Source organism: Malaclemys terrapin, chromosome 3 (assembly GCF_027887155.1).
Source record: "Malaclemys terrapin pileata isolate rMalTer1 chromosome 3, rMalTer1.hap1, whole genome shotgun sequence".
In the NCBI taxonomy this organism is placed as follows: Eukaryota; Metazoa; Chordata; order Testudines; family Emydidae; genus Malaclemys; species Malaclemys terrapin.
The window spans coordinates 1,639,997-1,666,942 of record NC_071507.1 but is presented as its reverse complement, the minus strand read 5'-3'; the positions used below and the strand labels follow the sequence as shown (position 1 = coordinate 1,666,942).

Below are 26,946 nucleotides of genomic sequence, written 5' to 3'. Positions count from 1 at the left end.
TTAGAGCACTCTTAGGGCCAGGACCGGCTCTAGGCACCAGCAAAACAAGCACCTGCTTGGGGCGGCACATTTCCAGGGGCGGCACAGCAGATGGTAGCAGTTGTGGAGGCGCAGCTGGGCCCGCATTGCCTCAGCCACACAGTGCAGGGCACAGGGCATCTGCAGCACGCGGGCGCAACTCACCACCTCGGCCAGGTTGTCGTGGCGCACCTCGCCCATGCCGGCCGTGTCGATGAGCAGGCGCAGTGCCCCGTAGCTCACCCCCTTCACCCGCAGGATGTCCGGGGACTTGGCCGCCAGCAGCGACTTGTGGGCTCGGATCCACCGGCGGGACACTTCAATCACCAGGTCCGGCTCCTCCGAGACCAGCTGCTGCGGGCTCCAGGGCTGCGCTCCAGCCTGTGGGACAGTAAGTGCCAGGCGGCGGCCGGGCAATGTTGCCTCCTCCTGCCTCAGACTCGGACGCGCGTTGTTAATCTCCCGCTGGCTCTTCACCAACCGGCTGCAGGAGGAGGCTGCTCCGGGATCCTGCTGCGGGGCTTTGTCCCCCGCCCCAGGCGAAGTGAAGCACAAGGAGGAGCTGAAACCGCTAGGAACTTGCAAAGGGAGTGCGGCGCTTTCCCCACCCCCGCTGTCCTCTTCCCCAGCTGATGCGCTCCCTTCCATGGATAATGGAGCAAGTAATTAAGGAAATCATCTGCCAACACTTGGAAGGTGGTAAGGTGATAGGGAATAGCCAGCATGGATTTGTGAAGAACAAATCATGTCAAACCAATCTGATAGCTTTCTTTGATAGGATAACGAGCCTTGTGGATAAGGGTGAAGCGGTGGATGTGGTATACCTAGACTTTAGTAAGGCATTTGATACGGTCTCGCATGATATTCTTATCGATAAACTAGGCAAATACAAATTAGATGGGGCTACTATAAGGTGGGTGCATAACTGGCTGGATAATCGTACTCAGAGAGTTGTTATTAATGGTTCCCAATCCTGCTGGAAAGGCGTAACGAGTGGGGTACCGCAGGGGTCTGTTTTGGGACCGGCTCTGTTCAATATCTTCATCAACGACTTAGATATTGGCATAGAAAGTACGCTTATTAAGTTTGCGGATGATACCAAACTGGGAGGGATTGCAACTACTTTGGAGGACAGGGTCATAATTCAAAATGATCTGGACAAATTGGAGAAATGGTCTGAGTTAAACAGGATGAAGTTTAACAAAGACAAATGCAAAGTGCTCCACTTAGGAAGGAAAAATCAATTTCACACATACAGAATGGGAAAAGACTGTCTAGGAAGGAGTACGGCAGAAAGGGATCTAGGGGTTATAGTGGACCACAAGCTAAATATGAGTCAACAGTGTGATGCTGTTGCAAAAAAAGCAAACATGATTCTGGGATGCATTAACAGGTGTGTTGTGAGCAAGACACGAGAAGTCATTCTTCCGCTCTACTCTGCTCTGGTTAGGCCTCAGCTGGAGTATTGTGTCCAGTTCTGGGCGCCGCATTTTAAAAAAGATGTGGAGAAACTGGAAAGGGTCCAAAGAAGAGCAACAAGAATGATTAAAGGTCTTGAGAACATGACCTATGAAGGAAGGCTGAAAGAATTGGGTTTGTTTAGTTTGGAAAAGAGAAGACTGAGAGGGGACATGATAGCAGTTTTCAGGTATATAAAAGGGTGTCATAAGGAGGAGGGAGAGAACTTGTTCACCTTAGCCTCTAAGGATAGAACCAGAAACAATGGGTTTAAACTGCAGCAAGGGAGGTCTAGATTGGACATTAGGAAAAAGTTCCTAACTGTCAGGGTGGTTAAACACTGGAACAAATTGCCTAGGGAGGTTGTGGAATCTCCGTCTCTGGAGATATTTAAGGGTAGGTTAGATAAATGTCTACTAGGGATGGTCTAGGCAGTATTTGGTCCTGCCATGCGGGCAGGGGACTGGACTCGATGACCTCTCGAGGTCCCTTCCAGTCCTAGAATCTATGAATCTATGAATGGAGCCGGGCTGCTGCTGGCTGCCCTTGCTTCTCTCCGCGTCCCCCAGAGCTTTCCCCGGTGGCCCTAGCTGCTGCCCCGCTCCTCCGCAGAGCCTTTCTGGACAGGCCTTTGCCTCCCTGATATTCCCATCACCCGAATAAAGGACACAGGATAGGACTGGGCTCTCCATGGCTCTAGCAGAGGCTGGACCTGGCTAATGTCCCCCGTCCCCCGCACACACACACACTCCCAGCTCAGCAGCACAGTCAGCCACCCCTTCGCCTTCCTCTTCTCCCCCCTCCCTTTTTACTTTTTCTTCCTTTGCGGTTTAAGGTTGAACGTTACTGTGCGTTTTCCTTGCTCAACTCTCCTTCTTGGCACATGGTCAATTTCAGCCTTGTTTCCAAGCCTGGCCTCCTCTCACATGTTGACAGCAGAAAGAGGTGTGGGGCAGCTGTCCCTGCAACCACTCGCTGCTGAACTTTTCAACTCCACTAATTTCAACATTGGTTAGATATCTGTAACCATCATATGTTTGCTGCAGCTTGATTGCTCAGACTTTCCGTGAGTGGCATTGACAGATCAATGTATAGTAATAAAGTATCTCACTTCCTGTTTCTTGGGGGAGTTTGATTTTTTTTCCTGGCACAATTTAATTTTCTATGAGCCATTTTCCTATTTTTTTTTCTTCAGAGTAAGCGACACATGTTCTTTAACAAGTGAAAGATCATTGAGTTTTAACAGTTTTGGTTTACCTAGATGTTCCTATCAGCCTGCATGCATCTCCCAAGATCCGTTTGACTAATTGCACTGTTTTATTTCAGCTCAAAGAGGAGCTAAAGATTTTCCTTGGACTTCCTGCTCTGAAATTTGCAGCAGCAGAGTCAACTAAACATGCTGATGTGTGATTATATCCTGCGATTATTGCCCCAATATGCAAACATGTGTAAAAGCCAAAAAAAAAAAAAGGGGGGGGGGGGGGCGGCCAAAATTTTTTTTGCTTGGGGCGGCAGAAAACCTAGAGCTGGCCCTGCTTAGGGCCCAGATTAGGAGAAGGGTGCTGTAACTATTACTCTGATCTGGGGGAGGAGGTTAAGTCTAGGACAGTAGAGGGAGCCCTAGAGTAGGGATGTAAAATATTAACCGGTTAGCCGGTAAGCATTAGTCTTACCGGTTAACCCGCCTTAACCGTTAACCCCCGGGCCAGCCAACTGGCCGGCCCCAGCGGCCCCGCCCGGAGCAGCCCCAGACTCACCGGCCCCGGCCAGAGTGGCTCCAGCCCCAGCCGCACTGGCCAGATCGACCCCAGCCACGCCAGCTGGCCCTTTCATTGGTTAACCGTTTAAACAAAATATTTCTTAATCGTTTATGGTATTTACATCCCTGCCTTGGAGTAAGCAAAATTGGTGATTTAGGATTGAGGGGACACGTCTACAGCGGATAGAAGCCCAATGGCATAGCTGCGGCTGGCTTGGGTCCGCTGACTTGGGCTCCCACAGCTCAGGCTGCAGTGCTAATGATTGCCGTGTAGACATTCAGGTTCAGACTGGAGCCGGAACTCTGGGACCCTCAAGCCGCAGTCCAAATGTCCACACAGCAATTTTTCAGCTCCAGAGCCCAAGCCCCAGGAGCATGAGTCAGTTGACCAAGGCCAACCATGGGTTTTTTATCCCTGTGTAGACATACCCTTTGTTACACGTGTCAGAGAGGACAGACCGAAGCCAGCAGTCTGCATTTGTAGCAACCAGATCAAAGAAAAAGACATTGAGGTTTAAAATACTAAAAGGAGAGAAAAGAAAATACATAATTGCTTCAAATTCTTTTAATCTACCACATTTATAAAATGAGAATACACAGACCATATAGCTATTCCTTGTTAGGATAATGCACAGAGACAACATAGCAACAAAGGCCAATATCGAATAGTTATAATAAGAGTTATTTACAAGTGTGTCCATTCTAGATTAAACTGATCGTACTTTCTCCTTGGCTCTGCCAGCAGGGCCCTTACATAGTCATTTTAATAATACAGGTTCTAGCCCTGCCTCTGACTTTCCCTGAAAATGTGTTTGTTAATTGGCATGGGGACCTGCTGAGATATAAGCATCGCACCCTGTAGGAAATAGCTAGATAAAAGGGCTACATTTAACAAAGTCAACGTACTTCTTCAAGAGGAATGTCACGATTACCCATGTGGACTGTGCTGTCTGTTCTCTGAGCCACGAAGACACGCTTGACATTTGGACAATTCTTTACAGCTTCATCCACAGTCTTCTTCAGCTCTACAACTCGTCCTCCCCTGACTCCCTGGTTGTAGGTAATGACAGCTTTGCAGCCAGCTAACGAGAGAGAGATTTTGCAGACCTATCAGTTTGTTTTTCACTACCGTCACCCTGTGTCACACATAGGGATGTTAAGTAGCATATTACAATGGAGAAATTCTATCAGACGGTAACAGCCGACATCACTGACAAATCCTCCTTGTAATACACTGAAGGCAGGATGGCCTTTGCAATCTCTAAGGTAGAGGAGGAGAATTAGGGCCTGATCCGAAGCCTACTAAAATCAATGAATCTTTTCACTGATTTGAACAGGAATTGGATCAGGTCTCTTAGTGAGTAAACACCATCTTCTTCCATACAGCTCTCATACCTTTTCTATGGAGTAGATATTACAGCCCCTTCAAATCTTCCATTAAACCCCAATCCCAAGCAAATTCAGTGTCCTTTGTTTTGTTTGTTGTTGTTGTTTTTAGAGATGCCAGTGGATTTCTAGCACCCAGTTAGCTCATGTGGGGTTTTCAGGATTTCCGGATTTTCCTGGGAGCCATATCACAACTGTACCAATTCAAAATAGCACTTCAAATTGCAATACACATTTCATGCTATGTTATTTATGGAGCAGATATATAGCTGTATAATAAAAGAATGTTTACCCATAACCTCTACACTAGTTACCAGAGATAAGAGAGAAGCCAAAACCTTTACCTGCCCCACCTAGATTACCTTCCATTCAAAATACTCTGAGACTTAATTCCTCATGCTAGTCATACAGAAAGATGACTTTTTAAAAGATGTATTTGTAATAATCATAGCACCTAATGTTATGTATTAAACCTCTGCCTTTCGATACTTTGTTTCTGTGTTGTCGATCACTGGTTTATCGAATTATATTATAAGCTCTTTGTGTAGCAACTGTCTCTATATGTTTATACCATGATTAGCACAATGGGGCTCTGCTCTTTAATTGGGGCCGTTAGGCACTTCAAAAAGACAAATAAATAATTATAGGCTACAGAGTTAGCACTTCACAAGAATGCACTAGGAAACTGTCACTTCACAGTAAGAGAACATAACCAGCCTCCCCTTCCCCCCAAGAAGTCTCAGTTTTCCCTACGGTTTAAACATTATTTGACAGCAATTTAAAACTGATTGAATGTTACATTGATTTTAAAAGCTTATTAAGCCCACAGGCGTTCATGCCAATCAGGAACACAGAGAGTCAATGCAGTGATAGTACTCTGATGCTTCTGCTAAGGAGAGAACTGAACTTCCCAGTAAGATGAGAATAAGCCAACCATATTCTGGGTGTGCCTTTCTTTGAAAGCTGAATGTTGAATCTGGATCAAAGGATCAATCCTCCAAGGAGCAGAGCACTTTCCTAATATGCTTGTTCATCATTTTAAAACTACTTACAATCAATGATCCTCCCAGCTAAAGATTCTGCACTGAATCCAGCAAAGACCACTGTATGAACAGCACCAATTCTGGCACAAGCCAACATGGCAGCCACAGCCAGTGGAGTCACAGGCATATAGATTGCAACTCTGTCCCCTTTTTGTACTCCATATTTCTTCAGTGTGTTGGCAAGACGGCAGGTCATGTCCAGAAGTTCCCTGCAGCATAGAAAGACAGTTTCTTGTCATTTTCACCTGCAAGCTGCTTTACATTCATGTACTCATAATGAAAGATTTAGGTCTACACAGAACAAACGTATGAACCTGAACCCAGAGGGTCATGATGGGCAACTGCTCATCCACCTTCAAAGCTCTTATCTGTATAGTCCCACAAAGTTCAATCTTCTCCACCATACTTTCCAACTTCTCTGGGGATGGCTATGCCACATGGGAAGACGTGATTGTATCATGGGTAGGCATACCCAAGCTAACTTTATATCTAGCTAGCCCAGGTAATAACAGTCATAAAGGTGGTGGCATGGACTTCAGCGGAGGCTAGCAACCCCACCGAGTAGGTACCCAGGGTCCCCGGCTGGCTTGTACTCGGGCAGCCAGCCTGTGCTGAAGCCCATGCCACCCTGTCTTCACTCCAATTGTTACCTGTGCTATCTGGATTAACACCAGGAGAGGTACGCCTACCTGTGCCACAATCACATCTTTGCTTGCAGTGTAGACATACCTATATGAGGCCACTGGGGAGCTGGTGATATCGCACAGGCTGAAGTGCCAGCAGTTTTCAGTCCATGCCCAGATCTGTATCTCCTTTATATTTGATGTAAACAGTGCAATCTCCCAGCTTTCTCAGCTCCTAGCCAAAATCAACACTTGCACATAACCAATGCAGCACTCAGAAGAGAAGCTGAGGGGACAGCCACAAACTAATGAAGAGGAGGCTATTCAGAGATATGTGGAGGCAAGAAATGGATTGCTCTTGTGATCACAGGGTTCATACGGACACAGATTATCTTTAAGGATAGGGTAACATATTTAGATTTACAGATTTTAAGGCCAGAAGGGACCATCATGATCATCTTAGTCTGACCTCCTGCACATCAAGCTACTAGAATTTTAATCAAGCTCATATGATTTTATATGAATTTTGGTTTATGCTAGTTCACTTTTCCAAGCTGTCCACTCATTTCTTAATCCAATTCACCATCTGGTAAGATGATGATTTTTAAAAAAAAAAACAATTGTTTGCCGAGCAGCTAAATTTAGTCCCCACTAGCATCTGCTATTCTCACAAACACCTTCCATTTTCTGCAGAGGCAGAACACCTGGCCATGTGATTTAGGAGAGACACTCCCAGAACAAGCTGCCTTGGTCTTCAACAGTTCAGGCTGCCTCCATCTCTCTAGAGAGTGCACAGCAGCCCTTCCATGAAGTTCACTGGACATGCTTTCATCAGAGAAAGCATTATTGTATACTGTCTTTAATCCAGGTGGGCATCTGTACTGGTGATAAACAGGGCCGGCTCCACTTTTTTTGCCACCCCAAACGGCGAAGCGAAAAAAAGATAAAGCCGCGATAGGCAGGACTTCAGCGGCAGCTCCACCGTGCCGCTTCATTCTTTGGCGGCAATTCGGCGGCGGGTCCTTCGCTCCGAGAGGGACTCGCCGCAGAATTGCCACCAAAGACCCGGACATGCTGCCCCTTTCCATTGGCCGCCCCAAGCACCTGCTTCCTTAGCTGGTGCCTGGAGCCGGCCCTGGTGATAAAGTCAATGGGAGCTGCATATGCAGATTAAGTATATGCTCCTAAGCATCCAAACTGCGTTAAGAGACAACAGAATGTGAGTAGTTTTCAAAATCACCTCAGGGAAGCAGAGACTTAATTGCAACAAAAACAAAAGTTGAAACTCCTCTGTCTGTATAGGGGAGCATACTGATAAAGTAGAGACGCTTCACAGAAGAGCCATGAGAACGATTAAAGGATTAGAGAACATGCCTATAGTGACAGATTCAAAGAGCTCAATCTGTTTATTTTAACAAATAGAAGATTAAGGGATGACTTGATTGCCGTCTATATGGAGCTACCTGGGGAACAAATATTTAATAATGGGCTCTTCAATCTATCAGAGAAAGTTCTAACGTGATTCAATGGCTGGAAGTTGAAGCTAGACACATTCAGAGTGGAAATAAGGAATACATTTTTAATGGTGAGAGTAACAATGGAGTGGACAGTGAGTAACAGTGGAACAATTTACCCAGGGTTGTGGTGGATTCTCCATCACTGACAATTTTTAAAACAAGACTGAATGATTTTTTCTAAAAGATCTGCTCTAGTGATTAGTTTGGTGCAGTTCTCTGGCCTGTGTTATACAAGAGGTGAGACTAGATGATCACAATGGTCCCTTCTGGCCTTTGAATAGATGAATGAACCTATGACTAACGTTAGTGGAACAATGTAGGTGGCAGTAGAATGGACAGTAATGTGTCTTTGTGTTTTGCCAGGCTGCCTAAGCCAGTGGTCTCCAAAGAGGATCCTTGGGGGTGCACGGCAGCAGGAGCACTTTTTTTTTTTTTTTGCTTCGACACGGCAGGGGGTGCGTGCTCAAAAATTTTTACTGATGGGGTGCGCGATCAAAAAAGTTTGGAGACCACTGGCCTAAGCAATGCAGAATTGCAGTAGCTGCATGCCTATTACAATATTTGTCTCCTCATATTAATGGTCTGATTTTCAGAGCTGCTGAGCAGCACAGCTCTCATTTACTTCAGTGGAAGCTCTGGCTGCTCAAAACCTCTGAAAATCAGGCCATACATTCACTTAAACAAACAATTTTGGCATCTTGGAGCAGAACTGCAGTAACTACTTGATGTTTCAGAAATGTCTAAGATGCAAGGATAAACACTGTATTTATTTTACATGTATGAGAGCAGAGGCAGAGTGAAATATGCCCGAGAGACTAGTCTGAACAATATATTTTACAAGAATGTGATCAACAACTGGGTCATGCTCCTTACAATGTATAATTTCATTACAGTATGACATTATTTGGAATGGTGTTACAGGGGGTCATTGTCACAAGAACCAAACCACAATCCAGTTCCTTGTAGAAAGAAACCCAAAAGCACTGAATAAGAACAAATGGACTATTCACACTGCTTGTCCATGTGACACATTGGGTTAATGGCAGAAATGTTCCTCTAACAAACAAAAAAAGAGAGCACTGTGCACTTCACAGATTGCAATTTCTCATACATTTCCTTCAACATCTGTATTGTGGAAAACAGACCAGAACTGCCACACCATGGGGCAAGATATTGTCACGTTTCACAAACAAAACAGGTCTAAGCATGGTTTAGTGCTTGGACTGAAGAACTCCAAGAGCAACCCAGATTGCTCCAGGATATGGTATTGGTAAAGGCGCTAGCATGAGCCAAGTAGCCAGAGGGGTAGGGAAAGCTCTGGGGCCCCGTGAAGGCACCAGGAGCTTCAAGCTGCTGATGCCACCACAGCCCTGAGGCATGGCAGGGAGATCACATGTGAGGAAAACTCTCTCCTAGGTTCTGAAATTCATTGGATCATGGTGTCTGTGGTGTAAAATATCTTATCTCCCCTAGCACCACACTGGTACATTGGGGTCAGTACTGACTCAGACAGGAAAGTACCCTCTAGTAACTCACCCACCCCCATCTCTGCAGCACAGTGCCCTCTATCACCACATTAGGTCCAGGGATGGCTTCAGGATTTTTTTGACAGAAGCTCATGATATTTTGCATCCAACCATTAAAAAGAAAAATTGAATCTGTCCTACTCTCCCCTGCCACTCTTCCACTCGCCAGCAAAAACTAACTCACTCTTGTCTACACAGACCACACCGCATTATGAATTAATATGGCCGAACCACACAACCTTGCTAAGGGTAGGTCTATACTATGGAGACTATGCCAGCCCAGTCCAGTAGTGCAGATGCAGCCTACACCTGCTCACACAGCCTTCAGCCTGCAAATTCACTCCCAGCTAAACACATGAGCACTCTGATCAGTCATTCATGAATTATACCCGGGGAGACACCTGCAAATTCTTGATCCCAGCCTTGTCCCCCAGAAATGTGCGTCTTGTTCAGTAGTGTGCTGGACAGGGCAAGCTCATAGAAAGTCCCTCATCTCATCAAAGGAAAATGCTACATGCACCACCCTTGTTATTCCAAACGGAGTTTCCCACACTAGTCCAAACACGCTGGTTAAGATAAAACAATAAGATAAGTTAATTAACTACAGAAAGGTAGATTTTAAAAAGAGATTGCAAGTGATGATGCATACAAGTCAGGATTGGTTACAAAAGAAAATAAAAGAGTAAAATGGAGCTAATACTTAACTGAACAAGCTATGTGAACTTAAAAGCAAAGGTTTTATCTCACCATATGCTTTCACATAAATTTCACAGGCTGCGTCTCCTTTCAGCCTGGGACCCCACCCCTTTAGTTCAGTTCTTTGAGAGTCCTTGATGTCATGAGCAGAGATGAAGGAGGAGAGAGGTCATTTGTGTTGTGTGCGTCCTCCATTCTTATACCCTTCCCCCCACCTTGAGGATTACCCCTCCCCACACTGGGGTGCAAGCAACAAGTAGTCTCTTGTGGATGTGAGGGTGGAACTGTCCCTGTGGTTAAATGTAAATTTCTTATTCACACCTTCCCATTACTGGAGAATGGCAGCTTAAGCAAGTGATAGCTCTTTAACACCTGGCTGGGGTGTCAGTGTGTCTTTGTCTCTGAAAAACTGGTTTGGGCCTGTTTTTCTTAATGTTGGAGCATGTTATAACAATTCTACACAGCAGAATCTTATAACTTTACATAAATGTTGATACACGTATTTTACCAGGACAATAATGTTCAGCAGTTTATGAATTTTCAAATGATACCTCACAAGACATACTTTGTGCAAAAATATATCCTAGTCTTGTAAAAGTGGTCCACATAATAGTATAGACCAGCAGATGTGGGGTAATCTGCCCCTTACATTAGGTCTCATCCTGATCTCTAATAGCTAGAGATTGCAAATAGCAGCTGGCTTAAATCTGAAAGCATGTTTAATATCCCTTCCAAGAGTTTTGTTAGCAATAAGTTTTCTAACTCAGAATATTCTTTGTTATCCATATGAATGTCCAACTTTTTTTCCCCTTAATCTTGCTATGTTCTTACTAAACCTCATTGACTTCCTGTGCAATGAGCGCCCATATTCTTTTTACTTCTTGTTCTACAAGGTAACATAACAGGAATAAATAACCCTATCTATAGTTCACTTTATGATGCTCTACGCCAGTGGTCACCAACCAGTCGATCGCAATCAACTGGTCGACCCCGGGGACTCTCCCAGTCGATCGTGATCTTCAGTGATGCTGCTGGGCTGCCAATAAGGCAGGCTCCTTGCCTGCCACGGCCTCACACTGCTCCCGGAAGCGGCCAGCGTGGCCCCGTGAAGGAGGGCAGGGGTCTCAGCGTGCTGCTCCTGCGTGCAAGCACTGCCCCCGCAGCTCCCATTGGCCAGGAACGGGGAGCTGTGCCAATGGGAGCTGAGGGGGTGGTGCCGGCAGAGAAGGGACACAGTGGTGCATTGTCCCCTTCCAGGAGCAGCGTGGGACCAGGACAGGTAGGGAGCCTGCCTTAGCCTCGCTGTGCCACCGACCGGGAGCCACCCGCAGTAAGTGCCACCCAGCGGGAGGCTGCACCCCAACCTCCAGCCCCCTCCCAGAGCCAGCATCCCATACCCCCTCCTGTACCCCAAATCCCCTCCTGCACCCCAAGCCCCAGCCCTGAACCCCCTCCCAGTCAGCACCCCAAACCCCCTCCTACTCCCCAAGCCCCTGCCCCAGCCCTGATCCCCCTCCCAGAGCCAGCACCCTATACCCCCTCTTGCACCCCAAACACCAGCCCTGAGCCCCCTCCCAGAGCCAGCACCCCACACCCCCTCCTGTACCCCAACACTCTGCCCCAGCCCGGAGCACCCTCCTGCACCCCAATCCTCTGCCCCAGGCTCAGCCCAGAGCCCCCTCCCACACTGTGAACCTCTTGGCCCCAGCCAAGAGCCCACACCCCCTCCCAAACTCCAGTCCCAGCCCAGTGAAAGTGAGTGAGGGTGGGGGAGAGCGAGCGACGGGGGGTGGGGGGAAACGGGATGGATGAGCGAGGCAGGGCCTCAGGGAAGGGGCAGGGTAGATCCTGGGTTGCCCTTAAATTCAAAAAGTGACCTTGGGCATAAAAAGGTTGGAGACCACTGCTCTACGCAGAAAGGCCCCATAGAAATGAGAGCTATATAGGTGTGCCCATGTGGGCACAGAATGCAACCAGTGTGCAGTTTGTTTAGTCAAATCATTTGGTTTCAGAGTCCTTGTTTCAATGTAATTTTTAAATACAATCATCAGGACTCATGGCACAAATTACTGTTACTCTAACATTACGTCAAAACATCACCTCAGGCTTCCAGGTACAGTTCAGATCTTCTTTAACACTTGAGAGTTATGATAATGAATCAAACATAAAATGTAGCAAGACAAACAGAAATTGCTTTTGCTGATCAGCTGGGCTGTACAGGAGGAAATTAGCCTGAAGCAGATGGTTGTAAGCAAGCAGGATGACAACCTCTTAACCACAATGGAAAATAAAAATATGTCTGTGCTTTTTAGTACACTACCTGCTTGTCCTGGATAGAAATGCCAAAAAAAGCCCTAATTCAGAAGTTATACTCTAGTTGTTTAAATGCTTGTTTATTTACTTAGCTCTCAGGAACAGCATTTGTAGAAACACACAGGAACTCTCATGACTGATCTTGAGTTATTTGCTCAATGACTGAGCTTGAATGAGTTAATAAGGATTAAGACACAGTTACAGAACCTTAGGCTCTTTTTTCCATTGACCTATTAACTTTACATCCCCTTTGCACCTTAAAAGCACAGAAGAGGAGGACAGACCCATGGCTGCTAAGCCACTTGGACGTGGGGTCCATGATGGAAGAGACCTGGAGGGGAGGTGGCTATTAGAAGGTGGGGCAGAAAGTTTCTACAAGGAAGAAACTTAAATAAAATCCCTGTCCGGCAGGAAGCTACTTCTGCAAGTCTTGTGTTTCCCACCTAGGCTACACAGCACCTGCCTCGTCCCACAAGCAGACATCCTCTGTGGGACTGAAAAATCATGGAAGGGGAATAACTTACACTGTTTTAAGCACTGTAAACCCCAAAGAACTTAAAGGTGGAAAAAAAGCTGAGTAAAGTAGCTATTTCCTAGACTCTCTCGCTCTTCTTGCTGGCAACGTCAACCTGCTCCCTCAGGATGTGCAGACCAGAGTTCCATGGAGAGGAAAGAGGCATCTATATGGGAGAGTGGCTTTTACCCCAGAGCTGCTTTTTCCCATCTGCACACAACAGGAGTACGGGAACCAAACAAGAACCACCCAAAGCTAAATAAAGTATGAAGGTTATGAGGAAGTGGGCATAACGGAACCCCAATAGGAAGAGTCTCGTAAGGAAATGTCCATACAGATGGGTACGATATTTATAGAGGAAGAAGGGAGGGAGGGGGTGGAGTTTTACATCAAAAACTTTTACACTGCAAGGGAGATAACTGACAATGCAGGGTGTGGTGGGGACACTGTAGGATCTACTACAAACCACCAGAACCAGAGGAGAATGAACAATCTTGGAGCAACTCGCAAAGGTTTTCTCATCTGCAAGACAGTGTATTTGTAAGGGAATTTGACTCTCCATCGGCCAGTCAAACATCTAAAATATTCTTATACAGAGGGAAGGCAAGAGAAGCCATCTAGATCTATGGAGGAAGTGACAAAATAATACGGAAGCTTGGAACCCGTGATCACAAGCACCTTGAATTCATCAAAGAATGGGTTTATGAAGAAAGGGTGTTAGATTTTTGGGAAAGTCAAACATTTAGTGAGTATGGTGTAAAAAGAGGAAGCATTAATATTCACCAATCTAAGAGAAAGCTGGGGAAACCCCTCTTAAAGACACTCCAGTTTATGGGACAACAGACTGCAGTTCCTCTGAAAAAGCCAATTCCAAGAGTTAAGAGCTGGACAATGAGGCTTCATAATAGGGCTGCTCAAAGCTCGGTAGTTAATAAAAAAAACCTGTACTAGAAATGAGAAAGGGGGAGGCAACCAAATTCAGAGTCAGTTGCAGTCTGCAGAGCGAAGATAAAGACAGCAAAGGCAAATGAACTCCTGCTAGCAAAACGGGCTAAGGGGAATAAGAAGGGCTTTTACCGACGTAAAAAGGAAAAGACCCGGGAAACAACAGGTCCATTAATAAATGAAGATGGAGATAAAATTAATGATGACCCCAAAAGGAATGAGATTCTGAACTCTCTTTTCAAAAATTTGTCTTTAGCAAGAAAAATAGAGACAAGAAGTTTGAAAAATCAGTTGAAATGAAGGATTGACACCAGCACAAAACTGGAATAATGGTCTCACAAAATGTTACTTGAAAAATGAATTGCTACTAGCCTGGATAACAGCATGGCTAACTGGCCATAAACAAACGGTTACATGTCCGTTTGGGGGAGGGTATCGCTAGTGGCTTACTTTAGGAACCCGGGCTATGTCTGGTCTTATCTAATATCTGCAACAACAATCTGGGCGAGGAAGTAAGCAACTTCTTACCCCAACCACTGTCTCTAGTCTCAGGCTCCTCCTAAACCACACACACTGTTCAGTCTCTGGCAGAAGTGAAGGAATTGGGGGGAAATCAATTCAATTTTTAAAAAATTAAAAACGGACCCTGTAGGAGTTGAATCGATAACTGAAGAGCCACGCTAGCAACACTCTGATGCTCTCCGCCAGGGTGCTGCATGGCTAGCCTATTCTTCCGTTGAATTTGACACGGCACTATTAGGAATATTAGCAGAAGGGAGCTAGCGTGCACATTCCTGCCTGCTAAGAAGCAACAGCACTGCTCTTGCAGCTCGCTCCATGGCCATGGGCCTGGTCTAAAGCCCACTGAAATCAATGGACTTCCGAGTTTTTCCATTGATTTCAAAAGGCTTTGGTTCAGGCTTCATGTGTGGAAGCACCATGCCAGAAGGAAGCATGGTGCTGGGATAATTGTCACTTTCTTCTTTGAAAAGTTATTGTTTGCTTTCCTTTTCTTCTGAATGCTTGACAAATGCTGTGCAAGCTCTCCGAGCTGGCCCTATTAATCACAGCAACATCTGCTGGCAAAAGCACAGAAAACTGTTGAACTCAGCCAGCAAGTCATTATCTGAGCCAATGCTCCTGCTAAAATCATAACCTAACGAATGCAAACGTTTTTCCTCTTCTCTCTATGGTACCTCTATTAAAAGCTCCTGAATCACATTTTTCCATTCCTTCCCCGCCAAGGACAGAAGCAACAAGGTCCTCAAAACCCACCGCCCAATACCTGGAACAAACGGCTGACAGAGCCACCAGTGCTAAGGGCTCCTGGAAAAGCTGGCTGTTATCAGCATGTGGCTGTGTTCTCACCATGGCTATGAATGTTCTCCTATCTTATTGAAACATTTCCCAGTAACTCTGGTGTTATCTCTAACTACAGCAAGATCATCTACAGTTCTCTAAAGGAAAGAGGCTAGTTATTTTCACATAAGAGACCACATCAAATACTCTTTCTGGATGTGGTATTTTTCAAAATAAATGTATTTAGATCATTTTCCTAATAAATCTGATCCCATATATAGTCACACTACTGTAGTTTAGAATGTTATAACACTAACTTGTTAGTCTGAATCATCTTTAGGCACAAGCTACACAAGCCACCTTCTTGGGACCTGAACTTTTGAACCCAAACTGGCTCAAGATCTCACATGCTGACCCCATCTTTCCATGCAGCAGCAGGATTTGAGCTGAAGGAAATTCACCACCCAGCCAGTTCCTCCACTTTGAAATAGGACGTGGATGGGAATGTAATACACAGCCCAATGTCCCCATTCAGGATCTAAAGGCTGCCAGTACTTGCTTGAGGATCCACAGATTATAGTCTTGGTTTGAGTCCCAGGTACAAAGTTAATAAAAGGAAAAGCAACCTGTTAAATCTTTGACAGGTTTCAGAGTAGCAGCCGTGTTAGTCTGTATCCGCAAAAAGAACAGGAGTACTTGTGGCACCTTAGAGACTAACAAATTTATTAGAGCATAAGCTTTCGTGGGCTACAGCCCACTTCATCGGATGCATAGAATGGAACATATATTGAGGAGATATATATACACACATACAGAGAGCTTGAACAGGTAGGAGTTGTCTTAATTGGCCTCTCAGAGTTGGTAAGACAACTCCCACCTGTTCAAGCTCTCTGTATGTGTGTATATATATCTCCTCAATATATGTTCCATTCTATGCATCCGATGAAGTGGGCTGTAGCCCACGAAAGCTTATGCTCTAATAAATTTGTTAGTCTCTAAGGTGCCACAAGTACTCCTGTTCTTTTTGTTAAATCTTTGTATTAGGAGGGTAACTCTGGTTCCTAACCAACTGCCCTCTGCCACTGTTTTTCTTTTACCTGTAAAAGTTTGTAATTGGTTATAAATCTTTTTTTCTTAGACACTAAAAATGTAACACTTCCAAACATCACGGCATTTGTCAAAGGCAGGTGTCATTATAAGCAAAGTGCTGCAGAATTATCCCACATCTGTTCTTAGGAACATTACAATAAGTTTTGGGCCCTACCAGGGAAAAATTCTGATTTCACATGTGAGTGAATTCAGCAGAAGCAATGTGTGCAGAGCTTTACCCTAAATGATCAAACTTTGCAAATGCAATTGGTCAGGTGAAAACATTTTTAGTACAACATCAACTGTTGGGTATTTTCAAGTTAGATCACTTGAAATAATGCCCCCAAATTTGCCAGTACAGAATGGCACCACAAATTAGCCTTCATTTGTTTTAGAGTCACTACAGTGAAGCTAAAATGCCTTCAATTTTTAATAATGCATAATAGCTCTGTGTTACTGACCTTTGTGATCAGGCAGGACAAACTGAAATGGAAATAAAACTCAGTACAAGACATACTACTGTTTTAAATCTGACTTTTTGGAATGACAGCCTCAATCTAAGAACCTAATTTAAAAAATAGGTATGTAGTGCATTTTCACTTTAAATCTTTATGGATTTCGCTTTAAAGATGAAAACTGCCATAACACTCTCTAATGCCAACTCATAGAGAATGTAAAGAGTTCCATAATTTGTTCAGTGACGAGATTGGTACCAGTTCTCTAAAGTGACACTGTGAGGCTAAAATGCTTATTTATTAAAAAAAAAATCTCCTTTACTTGGGTTACTACTAATATGTTAGATAATTAAACTGAAAGTTTTGTAAAATGCTATTTACTTTTCTGCTATTAATTCTGTTTATTTGTCTTACTCATTGTGGTCAATGAAGATAAACTAGAGAGTTTCACTTTCATTTCTAGTTAGTTTCAAGTCAATTCAGCCCAACAAGGAAGTGCTCAGTCATAAACACCACAAGAAAATTAACCTTTAAATACAAAACAAAATGTTTGCTTTAATTTTTATGTTAACATGAAAAAAATCTGATAATACTAGATTTTGTAAACCTTTTTTGTTTTAAGCAAAAGTTCTTTTTTGGCCCAAATTAGCTGAAAGTATCCCTTTAACCTCTGTAATGTGATATGTTTCTTTGTACATCCTGTGTAAAAAGAGAATCTTTTTATACCATTTTTAAGCGAGATCTTTCCAGGAGGACACTACAAAGCTTAATCTGATGTATTACAAATGTGTCTTTCTGTTTCCACCTTTCTGTATTCTTGCATAAAACAGGATGCCCCTGACTATACATGCAAAGGGCAGTGCAGCAAGTCAACAGGCCACTCTTAGCTGCATCCGACCACTACAATAGGGATCCTGCTCTGTTGCTGTACAGAATTCCATGTCGGCCAGCCAGCATGCTGCAGAAATGCTTACTGCAACTGATCTCCGGAACAATTTGTTCACTACTATTGCTGGCTACTTCTCCTTGTTTTGAAAAGCTGAACGTGTACTAGCAAAGTTTCTGTTGATCGCATTTTTTTTCACGAAGCTACACCCCTTCCAGTGAATTGGCTGGCCTGTGACTTTAGCCAGACCCTTTTTCACTGTGTTAAGATTCCATCATTACTTAAATATGATGCACACTGCAGGGCCACACAAATACGATGAACCCCGACTCCCCTTGGTGAGTGGTTACTCAAACAAGTAGTCCCATTCAAATCAATGGTACTACTCAGGTGAGCAACTCTGCACTAGTGAGTAAAGTCTCCACAATCTGACCCCAAATTTGTGAATTGTAAGTGTTTTTATTTCTCTACCTTACAGACCTCCCTAGGGACATATTTTTATTTACTTAGAACTAACTAGGTTGTGACTCAGACTACATAACCACACAAAGTGAGCAGGAGGGAATGAGAACAAATGCTGACATCTGTTTTCAAACTTTTTCCATAAACATTTGAGCCAATACACAAGAATGTTCTAATGTTTCCCCACCACAAAAGGGATATAAACATGGCCTAAGAAATGGATTCATTTAGAAGTTCTAACGAGTATTCACAGATATTTTTTGTAAAAGCAGCAAAGAGTCCTATGGCACCTTATAGACTAACAGACGTATAGGAGCATGAGCTTTCGTGGGTGAATACCCACTTCTTCGGATGCATGTAGGGGAAATTTCCAGGGGCAGGTATAAATATGCAAGCAAGAGTGAGTCAGGCTAGAGATAACGAGGTTAGTTCAATCAGGGAGGATCAGGCCCTCTTCTAGCAGTTGAGGTGTTGAGATATTTTTTGGTCAGCACTACTCCCTTTTACTCTGTATGAAGAACAAAACCAAAAACCCCAGTTTTACTGAAGTGTCACCAGGAGGCTTTGCTCTAAATTTACAAGTTAGGAGAAAAGCAGTTAAACTTATGACTCATCCCAATGGTCGACAAAAGGATTCAGCCAATTAGCAAAGTAATGTTTGTTATACATGCATCATCAGTGAGCTGGTCATTCTGACCTCATGTAGATGGGATTTAAAGGTGTGAAGTTAATATATTTGAGCTAATTCATTTTAGAAGTCTAGTGTAAACAAGGACCCCTATGGGAAATTCTGGCCCCATTTCCGCCAATGGGAGTTTTACCATTGACTTCAATGGGGCCAGGATTCCACCCTCTGCCGTTAACCTCTGCTGAGCTAGTCGAGTTAACAAGACATTGATTCAACCTACTTAGCATGTGTTAAAGGCAGTGTGCCTTCCCTACTCTAGACTTTTATAACCTGTTTGCTAACACATGCTAACATCACATCTTTAAAACCTAATCTATACAAGGCCTTTGAAAATGAACATGCAAGGTGCTGAGCGCTCTCTGTACCCAATGATCTCCATGGGAGCTGAGGGCGAAAAGCACCTGACCGGATTGAGTGCCTTACCACAAACATGCAATTGGACAGCTGACAGCTGGCTCTCACTACACTGGCTTCCCTCCCCAGCGAACATCAAGCTGTCTCTCTCTTGCTCCTGATGCCTTGTCTCACTCTCCACAGACAGGCTATTGCCTCTGACAACCAGCTTCAGACATGTCCCAACAACGCTTAGCTCCTTTACAGCACTTTCCATCCATGTACCTAAAAGTGCTTCAAAAAAGACAAATCTCATTATCCCCATTTTACAGATGGGGAAGCTGAGGCACAGAGCAGCTTAGTGACAGTGCAAGGACTAAAACCCAGGTCTCCTAATATTCAGTCCAGTGCCTTGTCTACTGCACCACACTGCTTCCCCGAGGAAGCAATGCTCTCCAGTGGCCTATAGGATAGGACATGCTCACCACTGAGAGATCACTTATAATTCCCGTCCTCTGTTTCAAATTCATCACTCTGTCTTTTGTCCCCACTCTCCTAAATTATCTTGCTTGTCACCTGCTATCTCCGGTAGCTCAACAGTGACAGCTTGTCCCTCCTAGCAACAGTTGGGCGCGGGCTAAGGTCCCTCTTCAGAGGAGTCAATTCATCTTTTTGGCAGTTAGTCCTATATCATCTAATAAAACTATTTAAATCTAGCTGGTAAGGGCAGAGATGAAAGTCTGCACAAAGCTGTTTGTTTTAGCCAATTCCTTCATCAATCTTTTTGGATAAAGAAACATTTGAACTAACTTCCAAGAAAAAAGTACTTACCTCCATTGCTATAAATACAATCAACTTTGCTGATAACACTCCCTTTTGCATGCCTGACTCTGTATGTCCTCATGTGAACTGGAATGCAGGCTGCAAGCAACAGCCACAGTAGAGGGACCACGTGTGCTGTGGTGCCTTAGTTCAAAGTGGGATGAGGAATTGGTAACGTTAGGCTGGATTGGCACATTGCAATCCGGCCTGAGTAAAGGCCAGCGTGTCACTGCACTGCTCCAAGAGCAGAGCCGGGAACAAACTGTGATTCTGAGAACCCCAATTCAGTCCCTCGCTCCACAGGGGAAGTAATCTGTGCCAGCCCTTTTCCTGGTGCAATTTACTTCCCTCTCTGTGCTGGCCAGCATATGGGGGTGGGAGTAGAGCCAAAGTTGTGCCTACCTCTCCCCTCCGCCTACCCATTCCCTGCCCACCTGAGTGAAGAAAAAGTAGTGTCCTTCCCTCCCAGGCACAGACTGGCAATCCAGATAGGTGCTTATACTATGTCCAGGCGGCTCATGCAACTCATGACTGAGCCCAATAATCCTTCTATCCTATAATATACCTCTACCCCGATATAATGCGGTCCTCGGGAGCCAAAATATCTCACCGTGGTATAGGTGAGGCCGCGTTATATCAGGGTAGAGAGAGGAACCACTCCCCGCCCCAGCTCACCTCCTCTCTGCCTCTGCCTCCTCCCTGAGCGCGCCGCCGCCGCTCCACTTCTCCCTCCCTCCTTCCCTTCCAGGCTTGCCACGCCAATCAGCTGGCAAGCCTGGGAGGGAGGGGGGAACCGGAGCTGCGGCGTGCTCGTGGGAGGAGGCAGAGTGGAGGTGAGCTGGGGCGGGAGGGCCCCGGGGAGGGTCGCAGCAAGTAATGGGGGGCGCAGAGGAATCGCTTCAGCTCATCTTCGCCTTCTCCCCTGAGCGCGCCGCCGCTGCTCCGAAGGCAAAGCCTAAGGGGGTGACTAAGACAGCCTAAAGCTATGTTTGTGCCCTCCAAATTCTGGGCCAGCACTCAACCTCTGGGGCTGCTCTAACTTAGAGAAGCTTCCCAGAGCCCCTTTATAAGCTGCTTTTCTGGCTAGCACACAGAGTTGCACAGGAATACGTATGCTATCCTATGCCACGCAAGGACATCTCCACTCTGGGACATTACCTGTCACAAGGCACAGGGAGGTCTCCCTGGGTTCTGGCACAAAGGGATGGAACATGGCCCAGAATCAAGGCCAATGTGTCTAGCAAAAATCAGTCAAGGTTTCCTTAACATATTGTCCTTGTGCTACAGTTACTCACTAATCATATCAGAAAGATGATAATGCACCTGCAGAACTGATCGTTTAGTAATTCCATGATCCAAACTAATCTACTTCTTCAGCAATTTTATAGCTGCTATAACTGCCTCATTATGATTACCGTTGAACAGCACTATAATTCTGCATTGCCATAAAATGTATTCAGTTGCAAGTCCTGTTTTTTCTACTGACCAGCTCACACACTTGAACCAGCCCTCTTTTAAAGCAACACTAACAAATCCTGAAGTTAAGAAAGACTATAGAACCTACAGGTGTTCAAATAAATTCAAGGAATCCCAATCATCCATACCTTGTAAAGAATATTCTGTAGACATAAAGGTCAGATTCCAGCACACACCATGTGCCCTATACACTACTCAAGAGAACAAGCAAACTTAAAGCTGCCTTGAGTGGGTTGCTGAGGATTGCCCAAAGGTGGGGGAATCCTTAGCTATCATAGAGACAGTGTAGCCCTCACCCCTCCCTGCATGTAGGGTCATGCCAGCCATGAGAACTTCAGCCACTTCAGCCGTGGCTGAAGTTTACCGTGCTCCACCAATCCCCAGCTGATGTAACTGTCCCTAGAGTCATTACAAACTGGTATGGTTTAGAGCACCCTTGAAGCTACTCTAAACTACACTGGGACAGTGTAGGTGTAGACAGGGAGCAGCAAATGGTTCTTTTGAGATTCCCCACTTCAGATGCACCCAACTGGTTGTGCCTTGAGTGCAGCTGACGGTTCAGCCCACGGCTACATTTTGAATACACAAACAGCTCAATATTGTTTTGCATATTTAGATAACCAACACATTTCTACTGTTCTGAAAAATTACATGTAAAATTCAAGGTTTGCCATCAGTGAAGAAGATTGCTTTTTTTCCCCTGTCATTATTATTCACAGTACAACTGTGCTGGAAAAACTGGAAAATAAAAGCTCTCTGTAACAGTGGGTTAGCATCATTAGTCCAATTCTAAAATGGGGAAAGTGAGGCTAAGGGAATAAAACCAATTTTCCCAGCTCCCAGCCTGGCGTGGGATGTCATCACAGTTTCACGACAGAAGTGGGTAATCTGACAGCATCTCCACATTTTAATTGACTGAAAGCCTCCACTTCTAGTACTGTTCATGTTAGAAGGGGTACTAAATTGGCAGAATTCTTTTGACAGCAACAAGGCTATGCTTGTTTATACCAGCAAAGAGCTTGCCCTTAATATTCATGTTAAAATATGCTCATTTGTGGGTGTGTGAAAGCAGGGAACCTCGCCCATCCCCATGCAAAAGAGAGAAATAATCGCCTGCCAGGACCCAGAATGCAAAGGAAAAGGGGCACATAATTCTGTCGAGAGCTCTGACAAGCCCCAGGCAGGGCCTCATTTCTGGACAGGGGCATGGCTCCACTTCCTATGCAACAGAATGACTGAAGGAAACATGCCACACCTGTTAAATGTAGGATAATGCATCCAGGTAACAGTGCTCCTGCAGTATGTCCATTCCCATCCCCAACACTGCTCTGCCTCTAGAGGAGGCAGAAGATTTAATATAGATATAATAATATTTCAGTGCAACAGCTCTTTAACTAGCCAGTAAAACTGCCATATTGGTATGCAAGACCCATTTTACAGCAATCCAAGAGAATGTGCCATACCTGTATGTGATTTTCACTTCAGTGCCAGGCTCATCTTTCTCCCAGATCAAAGCCACTCTGTCTGGAGATTGATGGACATGTTGGTCTAAACAGTTAACTGTATGAAAAGAAATATTTAAGAAAGCATTTTATTTGTTTTGTATTAAAGTCAAAGATGTTTGCAATTTGGCTAACTTAGCTCCCTGGTCATACATGCATGGAAATGAATATGAGGTGAAATATCAGAAGTTAGCTAAATAGACATACAATCATCCACATTATTTGGAAAGTTTTTATTTAAGCTATTCACAGTGATGGACTGGTCGTCATACCTCAATTTGATCAGTAAACAGCCTTATAGAAGGGTACCCACATGAAAATCCTTGAGCCAGATCCTTGGCTGGTTTAGATCAGTGTAGCTGCACTAATTTCAAAGGAGCTATGCCAACATACACCTGCTGAGGTTCTGGCCTGCTGTGTATGCAAACAGAAGAACCGAAAGTGCCTGGTGCCACTGATGCCACTATTGTCTTTTTTGACCCAGAGAGGAGTGTTTTATTGGACAGCATCTTCACGCTCTAACTGGCCAACAGACTCCACTTCTGGTATAAGGACAAGTGCAGAGTCCTGCACTTAGGACGGAAGAATCCCATTCACTGTTACAGACTAGGGACCGAGTGGCTAGGCAGCAGTTCTGCAGAAAAGGACTTAGGCGTTACAGTGGACGAGAAGCTGGATATGAGTCAACAGTATGCCCTGGTTGCCAAGAAGGCTAATGGCATTTTGGGCTGTATAAGTAGGGGCATTGCCAGCAGATCGAGGGACGTGATCGTTCCCCTCTATTCGACATTAGTGAGGCCTCACCTGGAGTACTGTGTCCAGTTTTGGGCCCCACACTACAAGAAGGATGTGGAAAAATTGGAAAGAGTCCAGCGGAGGGCAACAAAAATGATCAGGGGGCTGGAGCACATGAGTTATGAGGAGAGGCTGAGGGAACTGGGATTGTTTAGTCTGCAGAAGAGAAGAATGAGGGGGGATTTGATAGCTGCTTTCAACTATCTGAAAGGGGGTTCCAAAGAGGATGGATCTAGACTGTTCTCAGTGGTGGCAGATGACAGAACAAGGAGTAATGGTCTCAAGTTACAGTGAGGGAAGTCTAGGTTGGATATTAGGAAACACTATTTCACTAGGAGGATGGTGAAGCACTGGAATGGGTTACCTAGGGAGCTGGTGGAATTTCCTTCCTTAGAGGTTTTTAAGGTCAGGCTTGACAAAGTCCTGCCTGGGATGATTTAGTTGGGATTAAGTCCTGCTTTGAGCAGGGGGTTGGACTAGTGACCTCCTGAGGTCCCTTCCAACCCTGATATTCTATGATTCTAAGGTTCCTGTTTACACTGAATGTGAAAGGAAAGTTCCTGTTTCGTGGTGATGTGGTTCTTTAACCAACCTTACTACTGATTTTCTATTAATTTTACCATATGGCTCACAAGAACTTACAATTCTCAGTGGCAGGGCTGTTAGGTGTACCTTAAAAACCATCTGCACTTTTGGCGTATCTAAAAATTATGCAATGGTTATTCAACTCCACTGCTTTGGGTGTTTCACATGACATAGCCCTTTAATACACCCAGCCTGCCTTTGAAAAACAATCCAAATGTTTGTATGCCCTCTAGTTCAGCAACATAGGCTCAAAGAGTTGGATACTTTTCATATTTTCTGCTGCTGTGCCCCAGCCACACTCATAGAGAGCTGATTTTGTTTGTATAAAGACCAATGCTTAAAATTACTTTCAAACTTTTATAAACATTATCTGATAAGTTATATGGCAGTGGGAACTGGCTGGGTCTCTTCACTGTGCATTTCCGGACTTTTCAACATTTGAGAGTTTTTTAGATGTGTACAAGTTTTTTGTAGAGAAACTATAATATTTGGAGGGGGGAGGGGGAATTAGCTAGAGACTATTAAAACACACTTTCAATTTTAACTCTTTTTTAACTAAATTATTTCCATAGGAATATATTTAGATCAGTATATTTAGATGAGGTCTGAGAGTACAACATTATTTCTATTTTATGTATTTTCATTACTTATTACTTCATCATTTCAAATCTCTAGCCATATAGCAGGCAAAATGGGTTAGGTTTTTCCAAGACATTAAAGGACACCCTGTAATGAAGTAGTTGCTACGCATATTAACCACCATATGATGCGTTAGATATTAACAAGAAATCTAAACTAAAAGTTAATGATCTAATTAAATGGTATTAAATACATTTAATTTACTCCAACAGGTCATTATTAAAAGCAACCATACATAAATAAATAGTTTTTGAAAACAATAACTTTTAAAAACAATTGATGCAGAATACCCAGTAATGTTAATATCTGTGGGGTAAACAAATGGTTTTCTAATGTAACACCTCCAATGTAAATTAAGCATTCTGGTGTCCCCATTTGTTGTGGGAGAGCGAGGGATGTTTTTTTGCTTTTGTTTTAAAGAGATGAGCTGCAGTTCCTGGGCCTGATTCTGCTCTCCCATCAGGTTTATGTTCTGATGTTCTTCTGTATTTGCACTGCTGTAACAGAATCGTCCCCTATACATTTTACATACAGCAAGTGCAATTCCCAGTAAAGTCAGGAAATTTGTAGCACTGTATCCAAATTTCAAGAAAACACATCCCTTCCAACTCAGAAATATCCACTGGGACGACTTGGTTGTAAAAATGCATTAACACAAAAGTAAAACAAAGTAACAGATGTCATCTTAATACTGCACACTTTCCAAGTTGGTCAGTACTAAGGCTATAAGAATTGCAGGCTGTGATTTTAGAAATCACAACTTTTAACACTCACCGCAACTTTCAGCACTTGCCAAAACTTTTTATAATTGCCACAAATTTGAGTGGCATTGCAACCCCGTGTGACAGGTTGCAATACCATGCACTCACAGGGTCACAATGCCACTCAAATTTAGCAAAGGGGCAGCCGAGCTGCCCCATCTCCATGTATTGCCACCTGCACTCATCTCTGCTGGTGCTGGCCTCACATTTTGTCCAGGTGCAGTTCCGAGCAGCAGCAGCTCCTGCGTGACCTCAAGAACTTTGTGTTCCATGGCTGCCTGGCCACACGTGGGGAGTGTAGTAAGTGAAGGCCCTAATAAAGGCCCAGTATGAGGCCTAAGGCCTGAACTAAAGTAATAGTCAAGACTTGGCTAAGAAGCAAAGTCAGGCTGTGAGCTGAAGGCCAGCTCGGTTCACAGAAGCTGGCAGGAAAAGGGCTGATGGTTCATAAATATATTCACCTAGCAAAGTTAAAGTACAAACATGGTACCAAAACACACTATACTGGAACATTCCACAGATAACATGGAACAGGTCAACCCATCCCAATGACAGGGGCAAAAGGGTAAAATGATGGATAGAGTTGTTTTGATCGAACCAATCTGTACAAGGTGAGAGGCGACACCTTACTACGTAGTGGGGTTGTACCTTGCTGCGTAGAGGGGTTGCACCTCAGTACGTCAGGAGTGATGTGTAACTTGTCCATTCTATATGCATCCGAAGAAGTGGGCTGTAGTCCACGAAAGCTTATGCTCTAATAAATTTGTTAGTCTCTAAGGTGCCACAAGTACTCCTGTTCTTCTTGTTTGTACCTGTGTATAAGAATGTATCCCTGGGGTGGTGTCTTTGTCCGGCCAAGGGGGCAGTGGAAAGTCCCGCCACTGACTGAGCCGGGTCCATTGCCAAGAGACACTTTCTCGTAGTATGCCCTGAGTTAGGCTAAGAAACCTACAGGGAACTGCAATTGTGTCCAAGGTCGCAATAAACCTAGTCAATGTGACTTTGCATCTTACTAGACTCTGTGGTTATTGGGGATTCTCTTCGGGTCTGCTGGGTCAGCTATCTGTGCCATATCACGTCGGGGTCACCAGTGTTGTCAGATGCTACCGGTGTGGTGTTCTGCTTTCTCCTATGTTGATATCACTCGGCTGCGTGCGTGTGTTCCCTCTGTGTGCTGCCCCAGCTCTGCGCAGATAGCTGAACCAGCAGACCCAAAGAGAACCCCCAATAACCACAGAGAAATTTGAGTGGTGCCAGTTCACAGCACCACTCACTCAAATTAGTGTGTTTTGGTTTTTTTATGGTATTTAACTGACTGCACCAAAGCCACAAATGTAACAAACAGTGGACACAACT

At 44.5% G+C, this 26,946-nt stretch overlaps 1 protein-coding gene across 2 annotated transcripts in view; it reads right to left on the bottom strand.

The window, feature by feature from the left end:
- The window catches only part of ACSS1 (acyl-CoA synthetase short chain family member 1), a 66,721-nt gene that overhangs the window by 31,685 nt on the left and 8,090 nt on the right, over nt 1-26,946 (bottom strand). For both annotated transcript variants that reach the window (XM_054021591.1, XM_054021592.1), the window contains exons 2-4: nt 22,772-22,868; nt 5,674-5,873; nt 4,142-4,317 (exon numbers count right to left, since the gene is read on the bottom strand). In XM_054021591.1, coding sequence (XP_053877566.1) covers nt 4,142-4,317; nt 5,674-5,873; nt 22,772-22,868 — 473 coding nt within the window. The remainder of the gene's footprint in view (nt 1-4,141; nt 4,318-5,673; nt 5,874-22,771; nt 22,869-26,946) is intronic.